The sequence below is a fragment of the Lates calcarifer genome, linkage group LG13 (assembly GCF_001640805.2).
Source record: "Lates calcarifer isolate ASB-BC8 linkage group LG13, TLL_Latcal_v3, whole genome shotgun sequence".
In the NCBI taxonomy this organism is placed as follows: domain Eukaryota; kingdom Metazoa; phylum Chordata; class Actinopteri; family Centropomidae; genus Lates; species Lates calcarifer.
Genome location: NC_066845.1, coordinates 18,196,914 through 18,218,029, shown reverse-complemented (window position 1 = coordinate 18,218,029; position 21,116 = coordinate 18,196,914). Strand labels below are relative to the sequence as shown.

The 21,116-nt window shown below is 42.7% G+C and overlaps 1 protein-coding gene across 7 annotated transcripts in view; it reads right to left on the bottom strand.

Moving 5' to 3' along the window:
• Positions 1-21,116, bottom strand: part of fbrsl1 (fibrosin-like 1) — a 265,820-nt gene that overhangs the window by 75,136 nt on the left and 169,568 nt on the right. For all 7 annotated transcript variants that reach the window (XM_018668828.2, XM_018668829.2, XM_051075365.1 and 4 more), the window contains one exon: positions 11,923-11,952. In XM_018668828.2, coding sequence (XP_018524344.1) covers positions 11,923-11,952 — 30 coding nt within the window. The remainder of the gene's footprint in view (positions 1-11,922; positions 11,953-21,116) is intronic.

Below are 21,116 nucleotides of genomic sequence, written 5' to 3'. Positions count from 1 at the left end.
ACACCCATTTTTGCGAGGCCATCACAACAGCGTTTTAGTCAACCAGCCAATCAGCTTAAATGGATTTTAAATTAGCAGTGAGAGTAGTGAGAGTTAACAACATGTCTCAGCTGAAAGGAGCCCACTCTGTGGAAAGAAAAGCATACATGTGACATGTATGGATTTTGATGGAGTCAAGATGGCTTTCACTGATCCCTTTTATTGAGACCATGATTTTTTCCCAGCTTTTGAATCAGGCCTATTCGCATTTCAAGCAAATTCAATTTGAGCTCCAGATCAAAGATGTGCATGAGATCAATTTAGTGTGAGGTAATATTAACTGGGAGACACTTATTCAAAAGGTGACAATCTGATTTAACCAACATCACTGTAAATCACACGAAAATGTAATTATTGTGCCCTTTCCCTTAATGAGTCATTGTGAAGTCTATCCAACATGTGCGTTTCTAAAGCCTTGAGTTGGCTCCTCTGAAAGGGAATTCATTACTGAACAAACCCTTGTCTCACCATATCTTTCTCTAGTAGTAAAATGACCTCTCTTATTACAGTATATTCTGATGCAGAACTGTTCATGCAATTTAGGCTTTAACTTGGTAGTCGATTCACAGTAAGTCCAACTGTTTCTCCCTTCTGGCCACTATTGCAGCCAGTTACTAAATGTCAATGCCCAGATGACTATTTCTGCCTTGAACAGTACCCTGTGGATCTAGATGGAAAGCACAACCACAGTGTCTTGAATTAATAAGGCTGGTCTCATTTTATCACTAGGAGAGTAGAGCTAATGAAATCATGCAGGAATTAAGTTGTTTAAGGGCTAAACTCTGGTTCTTGGCGGACGATAATGAGCATGCTATGCAGGAACCCCCCTCCATCCTCCTCAGTCCATGTTGAGCTACTAACACTGCTTTCATCCAGACGGTCTAAAAAAAATGGACACAAGCAAGTCTTTCAAAGGACAAATACGGTGTGGGGGGTTTGGGGGAGCAAGGGTGAACTTAACAAGCAGGGATCTTACAGATTTAAAGGTACAGCTAAAAATTTATGGAGGCATGTTTGGACGGGGGCCATGGTGAACAGCTTGGCCAGCTGAGCAACATCACAGTGGGACGCCTAATAAGCCCTACGCAATTTTTCACCCCATATTTTATCAATAAAAAAGCAGTTTAAACAGCCTCCCCCGAACCGCAGCCGCTGCACTGCCTGCCATCTGGAGCCCTCTTTCATTTTATAATCCAACTGTCATTAAAATGCTTCTTGGCAGTTTACAGCTCGTTCCCCCTGTGCAGATGTGGAAGCGATCTTCAGACGGGGCCCTCTGATCAAAGTGTTTGCTGCTGTCAGACAGAACACTTACCACCCTCAGGCTACCTTCCAGTCCTATCCGGACTTAATGCCTCCCATTATTTATTTATTTCCACACTTCTGTATTTATCAGGTGCACTGCTCCCAGCAGAGCTCAGGTCAGCTCCAGAAGCTGGCAGCGGTTGCCTTGAGGTTACAGAGGCAGGCTGGTGACTGGGAGGTTGCAGGTTAGAAATGCTGTTAAGATGCCGTTAGGCAAAGCAAGTAACCTCGCTAAATGAACTGGTGGAGTTCACATTAGTTGATAGTAAGTGGCTGAAAGGAAAGGATCACAAGAAATTCAAGCTACACAATCTGACCCTCCACTACTATAGCAGTATTATTTTTGGTTGTTGAATGCAATTGGGCTGTAACGATTTTAAGATCCAGAAACAATAACAGATTATGATCAACTTTCAACTCAAATGCAGTCATTTATTTTCAATGCTTGGTCAATTAGCTCAAGGAGAAATATATTTTACTCTTAATCATATAAAGAAGTCACCCACATTGTATGATGAAATACTGTGCCCATTAGGACCTGGAGTATTTTATCTAGAATTGTAATGAGTAGATTGACATTTTGTTAACACAATACAACACTGTAACACTGTACATGAATAAAATATGGAACAATCACTTAGTTTACCAAAAGTAATGACAACAAATATTAAAAAATATTCTGACATATATTATTGCTAGTTGATAAGAAGAGATAAATGTGAGCTTTGTAATCTAATAACATGAGCGTTTCTGGCAGTAGACACAAAGGTGATGGCAGTGGGTCAACCCGTTGGCACTGTCTCTGTATCATATCACGCTGCCACATTCACTGTGTGCACACGCATGACTTGCAGGCTGCCCAGCGACCCGAAGCCTCCTCACTGATGTGGCGCGGCGCGCATGGCGTTAATGCTCCAACTGGGTGTTGATTGAGCTCCCCTAAAGCCAGTGACGCATGTTGCCTTTGTTTGGCAGCCATCCCGGTGTAAGAACTGGGGCCATATTCCGCCTGTCAGTGCCATGTGTTCGCTCTCCTCAGAGCACAGCGGCTGATGCCACTCAACCACCACCCCCCTACCTCCCACCCCCTGGCATCTCTGTGGGCTCCCCAGGCCTAGCAGGTCTGCACTAATGAAGTCAAATTAATTTAATGGATGCCCATGCCGCCTGCGTCTGTAGTGCTTGGCAGGGGGACAGCTTTAATACTGGTCTCTGTCTGTGGCTCCAAACCTCATACATATCCAAGAGCTGCTATACCTCTTCTGTGTGTCAAGCTGAAAATGACAAGCATATCAGCTTCAGTTGTGCCAATGTGCCCTGCATGACTCAGAATTGATCTTCAGTGCCCATAAAAACCAAAGTGGCAGGGAGAGTTCTAGAGTTAACTTCGGAGAGAGGCCAGGTGTGTCCACTAATTAAAGCTCAGAGAAGTTGAAGGGAAAATAACTGGCAAATGAACATGACTGACAGCCATCGTTAATTTCTGCTTCCCGCTGCCCCCTGAGCCTAAAAATCCCCCCGTTAACTTTTATGGAGCACCCTTTGATACAATAATTATTTTTTTTCCCGTAATCTTTCAAGCTCTGTACCTTTTCCCCTGGCTGGCGCAGATCAAAGCAGGCTGGTTTTGTGCATAAGGGACTGCAGAGGCTGGGGTTTCTGGCTTAATTGAAGGCAGCTGGCCCCTGTGTGTGTTTGGGCCTGATCTCAGCCTGCTCTCCAGGGTTCTCAGCTTTCCACATCACATACACATTCGCCCACGGAAAGTTCCCTCCAGAGCCCAAGTGACGCGAGGGCCTGCAAGGCTTGAGGTCTGGCAGTCGCCAGCCCATCCACAGGCATCCGAGTGTTTAGATTGACTTGGAGATGCTCAAGTGGTTAGCAAAAGAAAGATGGAATATGTTTCTCTCAGTGGGTGGGAGAGAGGCTCAGACTCAGGGCTCACTTCCTTTATTGTCCATCATCACTATTATGAGGACTGCAGATGATCCTGCCCATAAAGATGCAAGGTTGTGAAACTTGGCTTCAGAAGAAAATTTTAAGAAAATGGAGACCAAATACAGAGCCTCAAGAAATGGCCTATGACTTCATGATTAATGTGTGTTGATTTTTCTTATAAAATTTATGTAAAAAATATGACTAGCGTACTACTTTGCTGACTGGCCTCTTTGTCTTAGAAGAGAATTGAGGCTCTCTAAACATTCTTGTTGCAACCACAGTGGACTTAAGCTCCATTTACTCCATGTATTCCTGGCCAAAGAGGAAGCAACGCTTCTTCAGGGAAACATTATCCACAATGGCACTGATTCCTAATAACAACAGGGAATTCTATATTTATCCCTGATTGCATATGCCATTTGTTGTGGAGGAAAAGCAAGTCTTCTTGCATTAGGAAGTCTTGTGCAGACAAGCCAAGCCTAGGACAGACATGAGTCTTGGTGCGCCAGCTCTAAACGCACACAAAGTCTGTCTTGAATTTCCAGCCAGAAGAAATGTGTAAGTAATTACAGCCCAACCATGTTTATTGAATAAAAACCCACTTAGGCATTATGTTTATGCACAATCAGAAACACTCAAATCTTACATCTTACACGTACACAAAAACATTTGTCTTTTTTTTCTCTTTCCACAGAACATCTGCACCCAATATGGAGTCAATTTTACTTTTATTACTCATGTGGAAAAATGTATATAGTGCTTGGATTGTTATTCAAACACAGGCCACTTGAAAAACAATGAATGCTGTGCCATGCTGCTTTGGAGAACAGTGGACACACACTGAGCGCAGGGTTAGTCAGTTTAGCTGCCTGTTTAACTTTGTGTCACACAACTGCATTGAGATTATTCCTTGGGCTATGTGCTATGCTTTACTTAAGTAGATGTGCGTAAACTACTGTAAGAGTGTATCACTCACAACATATTACACATAAAGTGAATTCAGGTTAATTACATTAAGCAGGTTTTATGTGTAATATTATGTTTTGTAATCTAATTGTTTTCAAAGGTAGATGAAGTTATACACCCAATAAAAGCTGTGACTCTCTTAACATTACACAGTAAGTTTATTCTATGTTCATACTGTATGAAATGTAATTGTAAAGAAAGCAAATATTTACTTTTATTTGAATTACTAAAAATCTTTTGTTAACAGTGGTGCCATCAAAAATGGTGGCAGAAAATAATGAAATGCACTTGTGTCAGTCTTCTACAGCACAATATTCTATAGATACATATGGTGCCAGTTAGATGTAATGTGGCACCACAGCCGGTGTAATACTTTACGACTTGTCTTATTTGATATGGCATGCCTCACTTTTTCTATCAGCGTATCACTGAACTGACGAGATCTCTAGCAGAAAATTGTGCAATCGAGCATTTCACCTGGCCGTTACTGAAAACAAGGTTCTCAGGTGGGAAAAACAGTGTTTGAGGAGAACCACCTCTAAAAATGGATCTGGTCGAGGTGGAGGAAAAACACATACTGAAACCTGGTGTTCATCGAGGCAACAATAACTCTCTCAATAACAATGATCACAAGCTGTTAAACATGGCTGAGTGGTGACAGGATTTTCTCAGAGAGTTAGCAGAGCACTGGTGTTTCAGAGACAGAAGGGTAGGGTGTGTGTGATGATTTTAACAGAACAAAGGGATGACTATTTGTTCTATTAACAGTCTCTGCCAACACCAACAGCTTCACTAAGAGGAGGCAGTAAGAGAAAGAAGATTACAGTCCTGATGCCATGCTATGTTTTCACACCTCCTCTGTTCTGAGTGGCTGCCGTGGCTTTGTTTGCCACAACCCTTCTATTTTCATCTGCCATGCCAACATCAGTGCTAACCTTTAAGAAAGAATCTGGACCGGGCTATTGGGTGCCACACCAATGACGCCACAGCCATGTTGACTGTCCCTGCTTTGCTGTATGACATGCATTACTAGTGACAAGCTGTCTTTGCTGATGTCAGTTGGCTGTGTCTGCTGGCTGGCCCTGCAGAAACTCCAAGTCTTTCTCTGTCATCACGCCTCTTCTTCCCAACATGCACTGGGGCTGGGTTTCACCGCTGAGCATGCCCTTACACTCACTTCCCTCCAAGCATGCACACAAGTGCACAGACACACACACACACACACACACACACACACACACACACTGCTAAGACTGAGGGTGTCCTTCTTCACTTCAGAGACAAATCCAAATGTGCTCTCTGATCACCACATACTTGTGTGCTAAATGTACAACAGATGAACTGCTTCAAAACCACGGAAAGAAAAAGAAAAAAACATTAGCCTGCAGAGCACACAGGATTTGGAGCTGACGAGAAATAAGAGCATGTTGCAAACAGCTCATATAAATTAAAGATATAAATGTTTCCAGGTTTATTGTAATAGCTAGATGTGAGGAACATCATGAGACCACCTGATGGAAACATAACATGTTTATTTCTGGCTAATTAAGAGAGTTAGAAGTCATCATTATTTGCTTTTAGAATTGTGATCATGGCAAAATTCTAACCTTAACCCTTAACCATTTAAACCCCCCCCCCCACACACACACACACACACACACACTCACCACCACTATGACCTCCTCTTTTTTTTTCTTTTGGGCTCAGCCAGAAAGCGATAACTGTAGTGAATAGAGGAAGTAACTGAGTAAGAGAAAAAAGAAGGAGAGGAGGAAGGAGGGAGAGAGAAAGACAAAAGCAAGAGGAGAAAAATGACATCTCCATATTAAGGCCTATGTTGCCGGTGTCAGTTCTAATTTCACAGTGCCTGTGGGGAGCTGAATGCAACCAGTCAGCTCTGGTCTCATCTCATTCCTCCTCCATTTTGAATCAGGGCCGGCGAATCCCAAGCTGGGGGGAAAGGAATATTACTGGCAAATTGGTTTTAGATTAAAGGAGGTGGCGAGGCATTCTGCTTTCTCAGCTCTTTCCCAGGTGCACTTAATCTAATTTCATTAAAGAGATGAGGACGGATGATCACTTGTGTTGAAACATTAAGCTGGTCCATTTTTCCCGTCCATAAAAAAACGTTAAGGTTGTCAGCAGCCTGGTGGGTGGCCTCTTTGTTAGTGAATATGATGACTCTTGGAGACCAATCTGGATCTTGCAAAGCGGCAGGGGTTGGGAAGCAGTATGTAGGGGAGGGGGGATATACCTACATGAATATATATGATTATTGCTTTTTTCCTTTTCCAAGATGGTGACAAAGGAGAGGAGGTAAAATCTGACATCACTGGTAATGACAGAGAGCAGGTTGTAAATAAAGGTGGATGAGGTTTAAAGAAAAAACAAAGAGGTGAGGGTAGTGGTGGTGTTAATGGATACATTTAAATCCCAGCAGCGTGCTTGTTTTTTGTTGCGGGTGCACTGCTAGCTTCACAGTTGTACCCCCCAATACATCAGCTGGGAGGATACCACTAGCTGACGAGCCATTACTGATAAGCCAGAAGAGACGCTCCGACGCAGTGATATGGCATTCATTCTGCACACAGCAGGAAGATAAGGGGGTAGAGGAGGAATTAATGTGTCAATCAGAGCCTGTGCGCTGCCCTGGCAGATGAGTACACCGGAGCCATAAAAGAGCTCATAGACAGGATGTGGTAATGGTCCTTGGAGACTCCCCCAGAGACAGATACACTTTCTGCTGAGTGACTGCTTGGCAAATAGGACCAAATAGAATTAGCCGACCTGGGTGTCCTCCGCCGTGGCTATGGTGATGCAGCGGTGGTGGTGGTAACGCACCTGACACAAGGCCGATGTGTTAAGGGCTGCAGAGAATATAAGCAGCTCATAGTAACGTTTCGCACACAGGCAGACAGCAACTGTATTATTTGCACAGGAGAAAGAATACGGAGGAAATTGGAGGAGCCAGCAAGGATGGCAAAGTGGGGCCTAATGGAGATAGGATGACACTTCAGGAGAGTGCATGAACAAACTGAGAAGGGATAAATCCCACTCTGTGTCTTTTTCTGCCTCTCCAATGAAAGAAAATGACCATCTTGACTTGGAGTATCTCAGACATGTCAGAGGTTGACAGGGTTGGCTGGTTGATAGATGACAGGTGGAACAAGGAGGGATGGAAACTGATTTCAACATTTATAGTCATTGAAAAGATAGCTACCTGGAGTAATACCTGCTGTTATTAAACTGACTGTAAAATTTGTAAGGCTTAACCAGTTCTGTAAAACCAAACAAAGCAAGTTCAGAAAGTAAATGTTAATGTCAAAGAAGTTGTGACATTTCTCACAAAGTTCGTCTTGTTATCACAGATGTCACCATTACACAAGCACAACCATTCATATTTGTGAGGAACTAAACAGCTAACACATGTTCTGTGGCTTGTAAGTATATTTTAATCAACTGACAGTCACACAGAGATATTAAGTATTTGAATCAATACTAAAGATTAAATGACGCTCCCAGTGCCGAAGCATGGCCTCAAACAGACTTGAATACACATGGTCCTTATACTGCCAAGTGATTTACCCAACATGTGGTTAATTTCTTCATGAACATCTAATTTAGCATGGCTATGTGCAAACACACCAAGTGTTCCTTTAATAACATTAAAGACAGAGAAAGCATTATTTTCTATAAGGAATCACAAATTATGCGGGTTTCCCCCCAGGGTATAGACATAAGTGAGGCAATGCAAGGTCAAGGCTGTTATGCTTTAAAAACGCATTCCGTATGCTTCTCATTGTCAAACATCATGTAATCTCGGAAAGACGACAGGCCTCCCAAGAAGAAATACCAGTGATGAGAACACAATACCCAGATTCTGATTGCTCGTTTCTTCAACGCTGGGCCAATCTACATAAAGATCCCCCTCACAGCAGCCTTGAGCTGAACTAAAAGTGACCTGGCAATCTCCAAAGATTTCAAGTCTGACAAGTTCTGGAAACACATCACTGCATGCTATCTCAAACACTGCTTTGATACATGTGAGCTTCACAAGGTACACCAATCTAAACTGACTTTGCTGTAGCAGCAACTCGTCAGTTTTATTCAAATACAGTGTAACTGATTGCATCCTGGGGGCACACCTGGAAGCAATATTCTAATTAAGTTAATCTGTGAAATCCTGACAATGTGGGTGTTCAGGTGGCTGGTAATCTGATGTGAAAGGAGTCTTTGTTTTCATTGGAAAGGTACGGGAGGAGCTGGCACCTGTTTCAGCAAAACGTTGCAGAAAATTATCGCTGTCGAGTTATCCTGAGTGCGGGCAATTACAAATGACAGTGTTTGTCTTCCTCCTCATGGAACCCAATCTTTTTTCTATGTATGGTGATGGCCTGTCAGAGTCTTTTTCCCCAGTGTTCTTCTTTTCTCTGCAATTTGATATGGGTGATTCGCAACTCTCATCACCTTGATTATGATAATACGTGTTTTATGAGGAAATGAAAAGGTCAGCCCCGCTTTAACCTTCATCCAGATGTTCTTTTCTTCTAGCACTCTTGGCAAATACACGTACATCAACAGTGTGTTTTCAAAGATTCCACAACACTGAAACTTGTTTTGGAATTACACTGTCACTCAGTCCCATTTCCTGTTGGCCACAAATGAAAGCTTTTCTTTGTTAAATATCTCTGCTCATGGGAATGGAGTACTACCATCATTACAGCAATGGAAAATATTAATACTCACCTTTGGGCCTCTATTCTTACTAGATAATAAGCTGTCAAATAGGGTGTTCCCATTATATATGACTTTGTTGATGGGTTGCTATGTTAGGTGTGGCACAGTCTATTATTGTTCTATGTAATGACGTTGATTTGAAAGGGATCATACATATTTGCTGTTTTGGTATTGCCATTCATAATATTTCATAATGTAGTTAGTTTGGAGTTAGTTGTCCATTGTCCATGTATGCACAGAGGGTCCTGTTGTTCCAGTGTCACTGTTTTGTCACATGCTCCCTGCTGATTCAATGATAGCAGCAACTTAGGAGGAATATTTGGGGATATATTTCCTCTCCATGTTAGTGGTATTACAAATATTACAAGTCCTGTTCATATCTTGTCTGAGATTTGTTACAGACCTGTATTCATCACTTGTTAAGCGGCCTTTAAGCACCAAGCTCCACATCAGAAAAAGGTTCCAGACCAAGATTTAGAACTTTAGAAGTGAGAATGGAAACTAAGAACTGAAAACAAAGCTTAAAGAGACATGAAAAAGCAAGTAAAGGATCTAGGAGTGAAAATCAGAAGTCAGGAAACAGATTACATGGCAGTGGCCTTGGTCACAACTTTTTTGTTAGTGATCATGTTGATGTATTATTTTGTTGTCTGTGGTTTGGGATTCACAACAGTGATTTAGGTATGGTTTCATGTTTACAGAATAATAAATAGTTCACTTACACTCCATTGGGAATGTCTCTTACAGTGTCAATGTGTAATAAAAGTGACATTAGTAATATGATGTTAGTATTTTTCATGGATTGCACTGTACGTTAACTTTTATGAACTAGTAATACGTTTACAAATCATGTTTCACATTCTAAACTCCCACTTCATGGCATTTTGATGAAAAGTGTATGAGAAGAGAGAGGTCTTAACAGATATCTGGCTCTTGACAGTGGACGGTGTAATAATTGGTCCAAAATTCAACAAACAGCTGAAACCTTGGCAGCAACTTCTGATAGTCCACCATGTCTTGAACTGTATCCCAGTCTACCTAAACTGGCTAATACGACTGCTGCCAAATGCTAAATATGGAGCTGTTTTACTGAACACAGAGGCTGACACATTACCAGCAACATAGCAACACTGCTGAGTTTCTACAAAACCACCAAAGCACTGTTTGTTTTGTTTCTCTTGTGTTTCTTTTAGTACCACCGTTCAGTATCTTAGTATCAAACCTTTAAATATTAAATGTCTAAATCTGTGACACTATATAGAACTGTTACAAGTCTCAAGTAACTGATGGAGCAGGAAAGAAAACAAAGCCCTGAAAAGGAAACACTCTGAGAGCTTCCCTCCTACTTTACTTCCCTTTCTAACCCCCACAGTGATGCCAGAGAGCTGTATGGAGACTGACAGGCCTGCTACATCTCTCTGTCGTGTCAACTAGCTAGCGCCCTTGGTTCCTTCTTGCTTCAATGAAGAGATAAAAGCCTATTGACTTGCCAGGCTACAGTTAATGCAAATTGGGCCTGCTATCAATGTATTATTTATAGGGAGAGCTGCAGACATTTCCACAGAACTGGGAGCTAAGCTTACAGGAGATTAGGCATGCTATCTCATTCATTTACCAGGGAGTAATTGCTAAACTGTGGAGGAATTAGGATGCGTGAGGTTCCCTAAAGGCGTTTCATCTTGTAACCAGGTGGCTGCCATCAGCCAACCACCTCCAAGTCTGTGATAAACAAACACACAGAAGTGAAACTGGTAGACTACATCTGTCAACTTGTCACATGGTTAACAATTGATGACATCACTGCTAAAACACAAAACAATGCTATGCTTTCTAAAGCACACCAAGTTGCTGGTGAAACCTGCAGTTTTGATTTTCTGTGTCCACTGACCACTTCAGATGAAAAATGAAGATCACATTCTAGTCATATTTAGCCACTCTAAGTTAAACTAAGACATTTTGCATGCATTCAAAGAAATGCTCATAAACCTCGAAGACTGTCTCATAAATTGATTCTGAATAATATTATTCTGTGTATTTGCACTGTTGTATTTCTCCTACCCCATCCCCCCACCCCCCTCTCTCTCTGTCTAAACCCAACCGGTCGAGGCAGATGGTCGCCCACCCTAAGAGGTTTCTGCCTCTTAAAAGGAAGTTTGTTCTTGCCACAGTCACCTAGTGCTTGCTCATGGTCGGATCTGTTGGGTCTCTCTCTGTAAATTTAAGATAAAGAATATGGTCTAGACGTGCTCTATATGTACAGTGCCTCGAGATAACTTCTGTTGTGAATTGGTGCTGTATAAATAAAAAAATCGACTTAACTTGTTTTCAAAAGTTACCTACATTTTTGAGAGAAAGAGGAATGTATTTCTGTGACTGAAACATAATCAGCATTGCAAAACTCTCAAATGTTAAACTAAAATGATTACATAAGACTTGAGCTATGATACTGCTATCTAGTGTAATAAAGAAACAAGCAGATATAGGTGATATGTGCCGTGGGATAAGATTAAACACACATACACATACACACATGCGCATACAGCAAAGCTTGTTTCATATGCTATGATCTAAGCTAGAAGGCATATTCAAGATATATTCTAGCATAAAGTGCTAGAATAGAAAAAAATATATAGATAATAGATGCTAAAAATAATAAAAATAATAGATTTCATATCGCCAAATCTTTTAACACAGCAGAACAGAAAACTAACACTGAAAAATAGCTTCTTCCTGTACCACATTTTCCCTGTCACTTTCCTTCTCTGAAAGATGCAAATGATCAACTGTGGTGGGACTGGCAGAGTGTCTTTTACCCCTCGACTTTTTTCTGCTAACAACACACTGTCTTCCTACTTTAGTCGAGAGCTCAAATTTGTTATTCACAACTCTCAGCCACTTCATGTGGTGGGTGAATAAACACAGGAAAAGCAGTCTTACCTTGTCGTCAATGTCACTCTCGCTGTCACACTGTAACAGAAAAGAGACAGACACAGGAAATATAAGGAATTATTCATTTGGCTCCCCCCAGTAGCTCATAATCAGTGCAGATGTTATTTTTGTGTGCAGCTTTTCATTCACTGACAGCTTTCAGTGCAAACGACAGAGGATGAAGAGGGAAAGGAGAGTATGGTAGTCTAAGAGAGTTTTTCAAGTTTCAAAAGCAGCTTAGATGCACAGAATGCCATTCTGGTGTTTCTGTTGCAAATTCAATGCTGTAAATTTACAAAAGATGAAAAAATGAATAATACTATACACTGGGTTCTATTATAAAGAGCCTGTTCAATTACTTTGTATTCAGCTGCAGCTTGTCATTTAGCCTTTTAAGTGTGCTTTAAAATTGGACGATAGTATCTCAAGGACACAGAGAGCTTAGGCTCTTTGAATACTCAAACACAGTGCCTATTAAGTATGGTATTTCAAATCTGCCTTGTGACAAACCAGTCTTTAATTTGTATGTCAGACTTCTACAGGGAAAAAGGAACTAAATAACAAGAGAGGCTGTATTCTGAAATGTGGCTTGTCTAGCATGGTCAAAGGCTAAATCACCTTCTATTCAGTCAAGAAGTGAAATGGTTTTTCTTTAACACTTCAAATTTCACAAGTCATTTCACCATTAAAACACAAAGTGATCAGGCTCAAATATCTTGAGAAGAGGTGCAACTTTAAAAAAAAAAAAACAAGAAAAAGAGAGAAAAAAAAAGTCAGACCTTGTAACTGACAAACAGATGATGAGAATACTGCAGATACCGAGGGCATCAGTCTTTCATTCCTGACATGTTCATGGACAAAAACCTCTTTTTAGCAAATAATAATAATAAAAAAAATGCTTAGATGGAGACACGTATACTTGGAATTATATTCACTTTTAGTCCAAAAGAATGTGTGAAGTTAAAGTCAACAACCCTGGCTTACAGTGCTTCATTGACTTTTTTAATCTTTATTTTTTATTTGACACATCTCATCTTGTCTGGATGAAATATTGTAACTTTAATATTTATGGGAAACATCACCACATTCCTTAACTTAATTCCAACCCACGAGGTCCATGCTCCCATTTCTCACATTCATTTGTCGCTAAATGCTCTTGGCTGGTAACTCTCCCCCCTGAGATGGTAGATAGAGAAGTTGAGGAAACAGGAGTGGTCGAGCTGCAGGCCAGTCCCACTGGACCTCCCAGCAGGATGCATGAGGAGCAGAGCAATTCAAGCGAAGAGCCACAAAGAGAAGGAGAGGGCCCCCGGTGAAAAACTGCCTTCGATCTGTCAATTAAGTCCCTGTGGCAACATATTTAAGTGGACCCTCTTTATTTTGTTTGACTCCCTTTCAGAGCTGGGCACAATGAGGAGGGAGCTGGGTCAGTGGAGGCACAGCAGCCCTTTGTTACAAGTGCGGTGGGTCCAAATGTATAATTAAGTAACGAGAGTAATCAGTACAAGGGCTCAGTGGCCAAGATCTCTCAGGAGAGAAGAGTGGGGGGGGGGGAATCCATGTCCTGTGATTCATCCTACTCTGAAAAGACAAGGGATACAGCAGGAGTCCTTGCTGGCAACAACTTTAAGTGAAAAACACTGTGACTCAACCCCTTAGGACGGTTTATTTTTGTATTGTGCATCGCAATCTGCAGAATTATGACTCCAAGAAATGTCTGAGCTCCGACTGTTCATACTGAAGTATTCTTACACAAGACAAAGAACAAGAACATACACCTGTCAGAAGACAAATACAGTGAAAGGATATGTTCAACATTCCCCCACTGAAAAGATTGTTGTTTATGTTTTGGGAGACTGTCGGTGAGCATCAAGAAAAGTAGTGTGAAAGCAAAGGAAGGGTCCATCATAATACTGTAGAAAATATCCCTGAGAGTGTGTGAAAATGGCCTAACAATTGTGCTGTGCTTGTGGTAATATGGTTGAATGTATAGTTGTATAAGAAAATATTAGAAATGCCATACAAAAGTATGATAATGTCTTTTCTTTTTCCACATTTATTTAGAAAATCTTAAGTACTATGGCCCATACTAGGTAATGATCAATAGTAATAAAATGAGAAAATAAAACTCTCCAGTATTAAACTATAAGTGCACACACACATGTACTTGGAGAGGAAAATTAGAAATATTGGCCACATTTCTATGCAACATGTCTCTTTTCTCCTGGGGAATGTTTGCAAACCTTAATTTCTGGGCTTTCGCTTGTCAAAAGACCTTCATTACAGAGTGCAGGGCATTAAGAAGAGAAAGTGGCTTAGGCTTCTTGTCAATCAATTCCCCATTCAGACTGTGGATTCTGGACAAATTAATTGTCAGCTATTTCTATACCGCTTGTTAGAGCCACATCACAACCTGTAATCACCACCCATTTGTTCCCTTACCACTCTAGCATTTTATCTGAAAGGAATCACATTCAAAATAATGTTTCTCTCCATCTGGACCCATCTACAATTACAAAAAAAGGAAAATTGATCCAATCTCCAACTTCGCCCTACCCCCAGGAAACTGGTGTAAATGTATTCTAAGCATGCAGCTGAACGGATGACTTCCATCTCACAGGAGTTGTGAGTTCCTCTCTATTACTGGGGATGAGTTTAAACCCCATGTGATGGAGATGAACAACTGGCTCTGTCTATTCCCTGGGTGCATGCTTGGCCTTGTTGTTGTAGCAGTAGCCATGACACAAGAGATGAGGCCTCACAAGCCTGGAGCTGGCGAGGAGGAAAAATAATATCAAAAGAGCACAGCATGGTGCTTATCCTTTTACAAGAAGCATGCACTGCAGCATAGCATAAAGAGGAATACTAGCTACGGCTCAGACAGAGACAGGGAGAGATACAGCACAGCAGGGGAGAGAGAGGCCGGTGGAAAAGGGGAACAAAACAACAGTAAGAACAGGCAGGGGGGATGCTATAGACATGAACGGATAGATGGATGGAAGTAGTGTTAGAGAAGGTTTTGTCAGTACTGTATGTGATTGCTCTGTTGGGCTATTACACTTGGTTGAGTCAAAGAAAAGAATACAATGGACCTATGACAGTACAAGATTGGCTCATGTAAACGAGTGTGTGGGTGTGAGAAGAGGACCAAGTCATTTAGCACCCTATGCTTCTTCGAATATCTACACTGGGGAAAAGATTTTCAGCAAGCCTATATAAGAAAACCAAATAGTGAAAATGCAAAACCACAACCCCGAACAGAAACCTCCCTAAACAGCACGTCTGTTGGTCAGAGGGGACATTGTTAAAATCGGAGAGATATGCTGCTCACTAAGCTGCCTGACAGCAGCCAAGCCCCTTGTGGTTTGTGTCTCTCATAGATGTTCACAAACCAAAAAAAAAATAAAATGAAATAAAAAAAAATAAATAAAAAAAATAAATAAATAAATAGAAAAGGAAAAAGAAAAACTGCCTGGCTCTTCAGAGGCAGGGAGCGAGCAGCAACATCTGCACCTGGCAACCGCCAGCTATGAAAGGTAACAGGGGACCAGCCTCAGCAAACGGCTCCACAGCCCTCTCCCTCCCAGCTCCCCACCTTCTCTCCAACCCCTCCTCCCCTCAGCCAGCACATCAGACGGATGCGTTTGACATTTACACAGCTTTCAACACTTCAGAGACAGGAGATTTATTCCGCCAGCGGCCCTGGATGGAGCCAGGCCTCGACCTGGGTTGGCCCCCATGACGACCCTGTAGTTCAGCCCTGAAATGAGGCAAGGCTGAAGAGAGGGAGAAAGGAGTGAGAGGGAAAAAACAGTGGGAGGGAGGGATGGATGTCTCGATTCTCCTGGACATTTTCTCTGGCAGATTCCGATAGACGTGCAAGGGGAAGACAATAAGCGTTGCGCATCCCGGAGCACATTAAAACGACTGGCCAAATTAATCACACAGTTCCACTTGTCACACTCGGAGGACAGTCTGCCATGAATTCTGCCTCAGAGATAGAGAGAGGAACAGAGGAGGAACTTGACTGGCTACGCAAACGCTGGCGTGGCGTCAACAACTGTCTGTCTGAATACTGATGGCAACCCTGTACTTGGAAAAAAACAGACAAAACAAGAGCTGTTGGCATAGAAGTGTCACTATATATATATATATATATATATATATATACACACATATATATACATACATATATATATATATATATATACACACACACACAAGTATCGGTGCTTTGAAAATACAATTTGTGGCAAAACCTGGACTGAAAGCGGTTTATTGAAGTCACTGTAAGATGCGTTACCACCAGATTACATTTTAAAGACTTTAGATGGTAAGAGTAGTTTCCTGCTGCCTTTTGGGATATGGCTACTGCATCTAGACTGCTTAAAATATTTTTATAAAACCCCAAAAACCTGTGCGCAAAAATTTAAAAAGGGCCACAAAGACAGTGAAACAGCAGCTGCTTCACTTAATCCCTTGTCCAAGTGTATAAGGTGACAAACCAATTATGCAAAAAACTTTACACTGAGGGGGAAGAAGTGGCTTTGATGTAGAAGACATCTCTCCAGGGACATAGACTGAGATACCCCTGATTGTGAGAGAGAAAGCACTGAAAAACCCAGATCTCCTAGATTGAGCGCACACAGAGGGGGTAATGGTCCATTTAGATAGATACCAAAGCAGTGTCAGATACTAGTGGAACAACACCAATTTCCTCCCGCAATTTCCCTCCTACAGAGGCTGGGATGAGGTGTGGGGACATAGGCACCATGGCCACTCTGATGGGGCGTGAAAGCAAAGCCTCAGGTCCACTGGGGGACCTCCTGTTGGGCCTGAAACCTCGGCAGGATATCTGAAGGTCTCTCACTGAAGGCAAAGGGTGAAGTCTTACTTAAACTCAGCTTTCATAATTTACCAATGGGATGTTTTGTTGCATGGTCTTATGTTCTCACCCTCTCTGAAACAAACTTAGAAAGCCATGAGTCACTACAAAGTTGCAGAGGTGTGCTTATGTGTGTGGAAGCATGTAAGTGGGTTGGAATCAAAATAGTCATACAAAGAAACAAATACACTGTGCACCTGAATGAGGCAAAGACGGTTTGGGAATTTGAGTGGTGGTGCTATATTAATATTAGGGTTTACATGGCTCACATAGCACAACTGCAGATGACTCTGAACCACAGGGAGAAAAAAACTGTGATTGCTCTTGACCTCACTAGCTGTATCTGAAAGCACCACCTAGCAAAGTGATTTGATCACAGGATCAAATCTATACAGCCATTTGACCCCTGACCTCCCCAGCAGGCAGCATGGGAAGTCAGCTGATTACCCTGGGTCAGCCTAGGAGCTCTGGATTAGGAAAGTATTGATCTCAGTGAAGATGTACGCTCCAGAGGGAATGAGATTGAGAGAAAAAGCTCTGCCGAGTAGAAATGATATCGACCAGCAGAAGAGGCATAGACAGGCTCGTACGTAAAACCATATTTGAGCTTGGGACCTAGGAGGCTGTGCAAACAGAGAGATGGCTTTGGCAAAGGCTCCTTTCACAGAGGCCCATTGAAAGAGGACGGAGAGAGAATGAGAGTGAAGGAGGATTGAAGAAGACAAGCTCAGAGAAATGCTCTTTGCATTAGCCAGACACAGAGGCCTCTGGTTCAGGGCTGACACACTTAAGGGAAGAGTCAGCGGGGGCCATGTAAATCAAGCCGGGGTGAGGAAAGATATAGTCCTGACCTGGGGCCAAACTAAGCAGACTTTAACATTACCCAGAGTCCATGTAAACAGCACTGAGACCTGGCAGTGCTCTGTTTCACTTCCATGCAAAGTATGTGGTGAGGTTGAGGAGGAAGAAGGGGGAGGAGGTCCATGGACAGATTGATGGTGATAGTGGTGGGGGTAAACTTGAAGAGCTGTCCACCTTCTTCACTAAATTAAAGGACCGCCTTGTCCTTTCCAACAAGAAATCCCTCAACCTTTGCTTTCAGCACTCACTGGGGGAGTGACAGAGCTGGCTGGGCTGCTGGTGTGATCCTTGGAGTAGTTTGGCGAGGGAAAAACAGACAGTAATGGCAGATGTACGAGGGAAGAGGGAGCATTTATTCAGCACAAAGAAAGAAGAAAACTGACAGAAACCTGAAGGGACAGGGAATATACAACTGTGTTATGAATATAGTCATGGAAGAAAAATGGGGACATAGGTAGGAGAAAATGAGAGAAAAAATCCCACTGATTTATGTTTTTTTTTTTCACACCTCGTCTTTCATAAAGCTCCCTTCGGCTTCGTCTTGTCTCTACTGACCGTGTGACTGCAGCTAGTTCGCTATCTCGCCTTCAGAGGTGAACACATGCATTCGCATATACAACCCTCAGCACCTCCTAGTGTTTTGACAGGGCCCCGGGCCCAGTGCAGCTGAGCTGCAGTGGCAAACACTGGGCATTGGAAATTTAAGTCGGGGTGTAGGAGAAATTAGGCGAGGAGGCAAGGAAATGGGATGTTGACTTGAACTGGCCCTGGGGGCAGCTGAGAGTCTCCCTGTGCAGCTCCGCTGGCTGCCTGACAGTTTGATGGAGCGAGTGGAGGCTTCCCTGCGGCCCGAGCCGCCGTCTCTAACACTGATGTAGCTTGGTGAGGAACAGATTGAGCCTCCAGGCATCGCTCTGTACTGCTACTCCCCTCCTCTCTCGTTCTTTCTCACTCTCTGTACTGCTACTACTACCTCTGTCTCACTCACTAATCCTGTCAAGCCAACACACAGAGACATGTACACACAGCCCATATGCATGCATATGCAAGCATATACATACTATACGCGATCACACAGAATCACATACTGTATGCACACACACAGACAGTTAGATACACGGAAATAACAGCAACACCCACAGAGAGCTTGGCTCCCTCCTTCCTTCTCTTCCCTACGACAGTAATGTGATGAGCACTACAGATGCTGTTTACTGAGCTCTGGCCGACGCACAGGGGGAAGGAAGAGGAGAGGGAGGGTGGGATGGAAGAAGAGGCAGAAGGAGGTAGAGTCAGGGGGCTGGCAGGCCACAGCCATAATGAAAAGAATCTGGCGGCGGCCCACTGTGTGCTGGTCATGAGAAGCATGTGCTGCCGGGGGGCTCTACTGCTAATTTCAGGGGGCAGCCAAGCGTTTCACGCTAGACTTGTCATCGGGCCAGAGGGGGCATTCATACTGGGTGACAGCAATTGCGAGAGGGCGGGTAGGGGGTTTGGGGAGGGGGAGCGAAGTGAGGGGGAGAAGGCTTCAGCTCCCTTCCCCCTCCCTGTACCTCCTGTCCCCCCTCTGCAATGATCAAACGTTATTGTAGGCAGTGTACAGAATTACAAATGAGTGTCCTGTGGCAACAGCTGGAACTGGATTCAACTTCTCTCTCCACTCTGCTCTCTCCTTAGGTAGCCATAAGGGGCACACCTCAGCCTTAAACCCCTGCTGTCCAAACAGGAGATAATACTTGCATTTTCCTAGTTAACATGACAATAATAATCTGTTACAAAAGCAGGCTGTTTATAAGCCCTCACACTCAGACACAGAGATACTGCTTGTGTGTCTAGCTGTGCCCCACTGTGGGGTAAAATCTTAATCTTTTTGTACCATTGTAAATTTTATTTTATATCACAATATCAATTTAGAATCTGGTATGGTAAGTATTTTGGAAATATCTGATGGCTGACCAACTCTATCTTACAATATAAATAATCATATAGCCTAATCATAGCCCCACCATGTCCTTGGTTTCTAGAATCTTTCTTCATCTCCACAGGACTAGCAGTCTGTTAAAGGTGAAATGACTAACGGCCACATTTTTAATCAGTGCCATCAACGGGCCTAAGGATTTGTTGTGCACTCGGGGTTTATCTCTCAACTCAGCTAGTTAAAATGAGCACAAAGTCACTGGAAATCATTAAAGGGGAGACTAGAGAAAAAGAAAAAAAAAACAGAGGGGAAAAACACCCTGTCAGCCCAACCCCTAGATTGTGGATCCAATGAAATGAGAGAGTGAGCGAGGTAAAGAGATGCGGGGGTACAGCAGGAGCTACAGAGGAGTTGGTGCTAACAGCTGGCTGCCTCCCCCTTAAAAAAAGAAGCGACTGGCTCTAGTCTGGCAGCCAGGAGAGGGAAGTGAGGGATGAGCAGGGATGAAAGGAGGAGTGTGAGATATGAAGTCAGTGATGAAAGGTGGGTGGTTGATGGAAGATGAGTGGATTTGGGATGGGGTGGGGGGATTAACCAGCTTGCAAGGAGAAACTTCTGCTCATTGCCTCTGAAACAAGCCGTCACACAAGAGAAAAAGGAAGGAATGGGAAACAGAGAAAGAGAGATGGAGAGCAATGTAGAGTGAAGAAGGAGAGAGGAAGGGAGGAGGCAAGCCACACTGCACATCTTCAGGCTGTGAATAATTTAGAGGAGCACTAGGGAGACGAGACGAAGATGAACACAAAACACTGGCAGCGTTTGACCTAGAGCTGCAGCTACATCAGTGCACATCACAGAGCAGAGAGCTCTCTCTCACTCTCCCTCCTCCTCCCTCTTTCTTTTCTCTCTTTTGCTCTTCATCTGCCTCCCTCTGTGTCAGGGAGGAAACAGCTGTACGCTATTCTTGTTTTGCCTCACATTCTATGAAACTCAACAGAATGGCTGACAACTCTGTTTCATAAGGATCTTTCTTTCTCGCTGCCTGCTCTGAGCACATCAGAAGAGGCAGAAGAGCCTTGCGCAAAATGGATACATGTAAATCCAAGCTATATGGGGCAGTAAAGGCAGATATTGTCTGTCTGCAGATGCCCAGATACAAAAACAGGTCTAATGATAACATCCCAAAATAAGAGGAGGAACAACTACACAAATTCACAGGATGGAAGCATCAGCCTCAAAGAAATCAAACTTGTTTTTAGCTATCTTGCTGCCATGACTGACATTTTTTTTAGACTTCTGTAATTATCAATGTCAGTTTTCACACTCCACTAGTGTTGAAACTACTAGTTTCAATTATCAATTAATTTTAATGAAGCAAAGTGCCTTATATTCACTTCCAGCCTCTAAAATGTGAGGAAACAATACTCAACAGATTATTCAGGAATGAAAATTAGTTGCATGTACTTTGCAATTAATAAATCTGAGTTCACTAAAGAGAATTGTTACCCAAACATTGTGCCCATTGCTTTTTAAGAGCTGTCA